The 6,538-nt window shown below is 40.0% G+C and overlaps 1 protein-coding gene across 1 annotated transcript in view; it reads left to right on the top strand.

Annotated features, from left to right (window-relative positions):
- The first annotated feature begins 1,721 nt into the window (after positions 1–1,721).
- Positions 1,722–6,538, top strand: part of LOC142291944 (alcohol dehydrogenase 1-like) — a 55,554-nt gene continuing 50,737 nt past the window's right edge. The window contains exon 1 of the mRNA XM_075336924.1: positions 1,722–1,810. Within this exon, the coding sequence (XP_075193039.1) occupies positions 1,793–1,810 (18 nt within the window). The 5' untranslated portion in view covers positions 1,722–1,792. The remainder of the gene's footprint in view (positions 1,811–6,538) is intronic.

Here is a 6,538-nt window from a genome sequence, read left to right as displayed (position 1 = left end):
CACAAGGATGCTTAAGTGCTAGCCCGTATAGAGTAATCGCTGGCTGCACTGAAGGCTGCTAACTACTTCTCTACCCTATATCTCACTAGCGGCTCTTGGCAGGTCTCTGTCACCGAGGAGGATCGGGAAAAGACTGCATTCGCAACACCAATGGGTCTGTGTGAGTTCAATAGCATGCCGTTTGGACTGTATAACGCACCAAGAACATTGCAAAGACTAATGGAATGCTGCCTTAGACACCACAAGTTCGAGACAGTACTGCTCTACCTGGATGATGTTATTGTATACTCGAAGACCTACGAAGAACATCTTGTACGTCTCGCAGAGGTATTTGAAGCGTTGTCAAAGTACGGAATGAAATGTCATCTGTTAAAACCCAAGGTCCAGTATCTCGGGCACGTGGTCAATGTAGAGGGAGTGGCACCAGACCCAAAAAAGATTACAGCTATCAAGAACTGGCCAAGACCGACAACCGTCAAGGAGGTACGTCAGTTCCTGGGTCTGTTAGGATACTACAGGAGGTTCATAAAGGGCTATACGAAGATGGCAGCACCTTTGCAAGAACTCCTGGTAGGCCAGGCAAAGAAGGGAAAAATTCTGGTCCTCCATTTGAATGGGGTGAAGGAGAAGAAAATTCCTTCGGACAGATGAAGTGGGCCCGGACTGGTGACGAAATCCTGGCATATCCTGATTACAATCTGCCCTTTGTGCTGTATACTGATGCCAGCAACGTCGGGCTGGGAACTGTGCTATCTCAAGTACAGAATGGCAAAGAATGAGTGATTGCCTAGGCAAGCAGGAAGCTCCGTCCTACAGAGAGGAAGCCTGAAAACTACGGCTACTTCAAGCTGGAATTCCTGGCCTTGGTCTGGGCTGTTACCGAACGGTTTAAACATTATCTGGCAGCTGCGGAGTTCACCGTCTTCACAGACAACGACCCCCTGACCCATCTGGATACATAAAAGTTAGCTGCATTGGAACAATGCTGGGTGGCTTGACTAGCGAACTATGATTTCACCATCAAGTATTGGGCTGGTCGCAAGAATGCCAATGCGGATGCGTTATCCAGGATGCCTCACCTATCAGATGAGGGAGAAGATATAGATGAACTAGAGGAGATCGAGTTGCCAGTTTTGTAGCGCCATGACCTCACCAGCGCCATGCTTGTACCCGCCCATAATCTCGTGCCTGCACATTTAGCTCACCGGCGCAAGTGAAGGTAGCTGTTTTCTGCTCTGCCCGCGATATGGCAGAGTGAACTGCGCCTGCGCGAGTCGACCTAACTGCACAGGTATGAGATTTGAAAATGCGACGAGGAGGATGACGGAGGGCGTCATCCCGTTAATCAAGAAAGGAGGACAGCGATCAGCGGCAGGAGGGAGGAAAGGACTAGAAAATGAGCCCGCCCATCTGGCCAACACAGGCATTTAGCATACTTAACGGCCAACTTTTATAAAGTTATTTTTGGGGAGTCAGGACCAAGGTGCACCTTCATAGAATGCAGCCCAGAAGCTGCAGAAGGTGATTATTTTAGTTTAATAGGAAAAAATCTGGTGACAGGTTCCCTTTAATAGATAATACTAGAAGTCACTAGCTTCTTTTGCTTACTCATTTGCAACATTTTATTGGCATGACTTAGTTTTTTGTTTTTTTTTATCTTGGGAGGAGTTCTAGGCATTTTGCCAGTTTTGGGCCAGCAATATGCGTAGTTTAATAAGTAACTTTCCTCAAAGGTACACACTGTTAATCAAACGTTGTCTTTAGTAAGTAAGGATTGTGCAAAGAAGGACAAATGGCAACTGCTGGAAAAGTAAGTACATAGCATTTTATATATTATTTTTTCAAACTTTTGGTAAAATACAAAAGTATAAAAAAGTATAACATTGTGTGGTCATCTTGCAACCCCAAAAGTAGTTGTCAGTGTCTCACCATTTTGTGCCCAATTTTTTGGAAATTATGATCCTATGCAGCATACCGTATTTTTTTTTCAGTCTTCTAATACATCAGAATAAATGGGTTCTACCGCTTGCTCATAGATTTTTGAAAATCTCAGGTTAAATAATGAGTTTTCTGCAGCTATACTCTGTAGATTCCAAACTTTGTGCCAATAATTAATCAATGGGGCAGATTTACTAGAAAGATGGGAGAAAAAAACAAAAGTCAGGCTCAAATTTTTTTTTTTACCAAAAAACGGATTCACTGCAACGTAAATACAGTTTTTTCTGCTGCATACTTTTTAGTTCAGAAAATCTACTGCATTTAACCAAAGTGGGTGTGAAGACTTATGCCCACTGTGCATTTAAAGATGAGGGTCAAATGGGCATTTTTTAGTGTGTTTTTTCTCATTAGGGCTCTACGGATTACAATGCATGTAAAACAGGTAGATGTATTAAGAGCATAATCAATGCTTTTCCATAGAAAAAAAAACAACTATAAAGAACACTGCTTCAAAACTGCAAAAAACACCACATGTAATAAAGGTAAAAACTCAGGACAAAAAAAAATCGCATAAAAAATATAAAAAATGCTGTGATAATCAGAGAAGATTGTTTTTGTGTATTTTGGTGTGGACCTCTGCAAAGCATATGCAAATAAAAAGCAAAAAGAAGCTACATATGCACATATATGTCTTGAGCTTCATATATTAAGGTTTTTTTTACCCTTTTTATGAATTGCACATCAAGGGGCAGGTATCTATAAAGAAAGTATAGCTTTATTCAGAGTGGACAAATTTTGAGATGCCAGATATGAGCTAAAATTGCAAAGTAAGCTAAGTAATAGGTCTAAACTTGACAGTCTAAAATGCACCAAATTTATCAAACAGTATGAGATAGTTTGATAAATTTGAAAAATGTAAGCTTTAAATTTTCAGTGTCTAAAAATTAGCAAGTTTATTAAATTTTAAAAATTAAACCAAATAAAAAAAAATTGGGTCTTTACTTTTGTCGGTTTTGGCAGATGACCATGTTATATCTGTCTATGGGTAGCCACTGTGTTGTGAGTTACAACCTGCTAATGTTTTTGTAGCATATTATATCTTGTATTATTGATTTTTCCTTTTTTTGGTCCTGAAGAAGGGGACTCGATCCCTGAAACGCGTTGACCTATGAAGTAAAACACTTTTATTTATTGAATCAACAATTTTTCTCCTTTTTGGCGACATCGCTGCATTCTCCTCTCCAGCACTGAAGATGTTTTTCTAGCATGTCACTGTGATCACAATAACGTAATGAATATGGACATTGAAAAATTAAAGTACTTAACAGGATTTGTTGAAAAGTCAAGATGGACACATCTGTATCTTCTTCGTAATTGTTGCTTTGTTTTTATGATGCCTATCTTCAAATCTTCTAAATATAGGGAATTAAATTGATTCAATAAAATTATTAAGTTATATAGATAAAGAAATGAATATACATGTTATAGAATTTTCCAACCACTAGAGGGAGATCAGCTTCTTACTTTTCTGCATCAAATCAGTCACTAACATTTTGCAGAAAAGCAGCATGTTATTGTATAAAGCTATAAAACCAATTCCCAAAAAGTTTGCATGCTATATAAAATGTACAGGAAATGAGAATCCTATAATTTGGAACTCTCTTATGGATATATTTCGATCACAACACAACATAGAAGATATTAAATATTTTTTTTCAAGTTCAAAAAAATTTTGGACAGGGATATGTCTACCACTGTGTTTTGTCCTCTCATATTTTTAGAAAGTCTGGAAACATCTGGAAAGTGAGAAGTCAATTGTTGGAGTTTTGGGAGAGGAATGTTGTCCCATTTTTTACTTATGTTGGACTCTAGCTGCTCAATAGTCCTGGGTAGAGTTGGGCTCATTTGTTTAAGTGGAATTTAATTAAACTCATATTTTACAAAAATCTGTATTCTCAAGAATGTCCAAAGATTATTACTATTTGGGGAATCGTAATAGTTTTTTGTTTGAAAAGTTAAGACCCTATAGATTTTCAAGAAGTTTTACTTTTTTGAGTGTAACAAGTGTAATAGGTTTCCTGTTTGGAAAGAAAGGAAGTCTCATGGGAAATCTTTTCTCCTTGTGTAGACCTGACAAACCAGTCTGGCTGCCAGTGAGGGGTCTTATAGCTGCAATGCCCCTCTGGGAAATATTCAAATTGTCTCTCCAGGGATGAAGGAGACAAATTCTAGCACCACCTATAGGAAGTAGCAATCCTAAAAGTCAAAAGTGACCCTTTAACGAGCCTTTTCATTTGACTAAGGATTTATGCCAGATCAGAACCCCAATTTGCAGACACAGTGTTTCGGGTTGATTGCCCCTCGTCAGTGCAAAGTATGGGATCTGATGTGGCAGTATGAGAAGTTTTAGTGGGGTCTCAGGGGAAAACTTTTCTCGTTGCGGAGACCTGACATACAGCCAGATCAAATCCCATACTTTGTACTGACGAGGGGCAATCACCCCGAACCCTGTGTCTGCAAATTGGGGTTCTGATCTGGCATAAATCCTTAGTCAAATGAAAAGGTTCGTTAAGGGGGTCACTTTTGACTTTTAGGATTGCTACTTTCAATAGGTGGTGCTAGAGTTTGTCTCCTTCATCCCTGGAAAGACAATTTGAAAGAAAGGAAGGAATGGCATTTTAACCAGCCATCTAAATATTATTCCTATTTAGGTTCAGCAACAGGTTTTCTGTTTAGAAAGCGAACAAGCAAACCTGCACAAGTGTGCAAAAATAAAAATCATGTGTGTTTCACGCACCTATTGTAATATGGATAGTTACATTTCAATGAGTGAATTGTTGGGAATATTCTTTTGTCTTTAAAAAAAACAAACGAAAATATAATTATTCACCCCTTCACAAAAAACAATGCACAAGAAATTCACTTATTGAATAAAGAAAAAGTGCATTTCACAGGCAGCAGGACAAGGTCCAATCCCTCTATGAGTATATCCCTGATTAATATCATCTAGTTTATTGCTTTTATTACCTCTCTTATCAATCTCTCCCCATAATAATTGATTCAAAGTACTGTATAATTCTCATACTACATATTTCAATATTATACAACAGGCATTAGACGTTCATGTAGCCTTTTGGCTGTTTTAATTGTATATGGTCCTTTTTGTTTTGCAATATACCATAAATAATAAAATACTACATGTTTTAAGGTGATCTTTTATTTGGTATGCTTCTTTTCTCTACTACAGTATATAGCTATGGCTGATCCCTATTAATCTGGTGGTGAACTCTGTTTATCTATTTTCGATATGCTATTACTTACATGTTTTATCTTAAACACTGCACTTGTAGACTACACTGTTTTTTAGTAGTCAGTTGTTTTAGCCATTTCTTTCCTTATCTATAATTCTTAGCTGTCTGAAGTCCTCTCTATGACCTGAAATACCCTAAAATAGCTGTTGTATTCCCTGCCTCAGCTTTTATAGAGGTTTTAATAGTTCCTACTGACTTGACTGTTCTATACCAAAAGGTATGATAGCTGTGAGGCACCATTAAAACCCCTTCATCCCGGACAATTTTTTGTTTTTTCGCTCTCTTTTTCCAAAAGACATTACTTTTCTATTTTTCCATTAATGTTGCCATATCAGGGCTTGTTTTCTGCGGGCCAAAGTTGTACTTTTAAATGAAACTAGGAGTTTTACCATATAGTGTACTGTAAAACGGCAAAAAAAATCCAAGTGCAGAAAAAAGTGCGATTGCATAATGGTTTTTGGGATATTTTATTCACCATATTCACTATATGATACAACTAATGTGTTGGTGTGATGCCACAGGTCGGTACAAGTTCGTAGACACCAATCATGTATAGGTTTACTCAGGGCCACCATCAGGGAATTACTACTGTGCCTGGTGTACTGGTCCTGGTGTAGAGGGGGGGGCCCGGGGTCCGGCTGAGCCAGGAACAGTTACTTAGTTTTATTAAGCCCTGGGCCAGCCGGGCCCTCCCCCCTTCTTCACCGGGCCCCAGTCAAAGCCGCAGCAGAGGGGCCCGGCAGTGCTGCTTTTGCCGCTATACACGTGGCTAATTTGCATCGCATGCAAATTAGCCACGTGTGCTGGAGATACCGCTGCAGCTGCACTGTGCCCCAAGGGGACTTTTCCTGACTCGTCCGGAGGGCAATCTGACCTGTAGCTGCTCCAGGCTCTGGGGGCTCCTGGTCAGATTGTCCTCATCGCATGCAGCGTGCCTGGCAGGGAGCGATCCGCAGCTCTGTACAGTGTAGAGAGTGGAACTCAGGAGTCCGTCCTCTGCTCCCTGCCCTGCACATTTCTGTGTGACACAGGAGCGCACTCCTTGATAACGTCATCACGCGTGCGCCTGTGTCATTTGAAAGTACCCGGGAGCTGAGAGGTGAAGAGACGGCGTGGCGTGGATCCGTACAGCCGTTACAGGAGAGATAAGGGTTAATTTCCCTGAGGAGGGGATAATAGGGAGGGGGAGGATTGGAATTAGTAGAGGGGATTGAGGGACCTGCAGCAGCATTCACACACACACACACACACACATATATATTATATATATTTTATATGTCATATAAACA

Source organism: Anomaloglossus baeobatrachus, chromosome 1 (assembly GCF_048569485.1).
Source record: "Anomaloglossus baeobatrachus isolate aAnoBae1 chromosome 1, aAnoBae1.hap1, whole genome shotgun sequence".
Taxonomy (NCBI): domain Eukaryota; kingdom Metazoa; phylum Chordata; class Amphibia; order Anura; family Aromobatidae; genus Anomaloglossus; species Anomaloglossus baeobatrachus.
The sequence above is the reverse complement of the archived record's forward strand: the minus strand, read 5'-3'. Positions and strand labels throughout refer to the sequence as shown.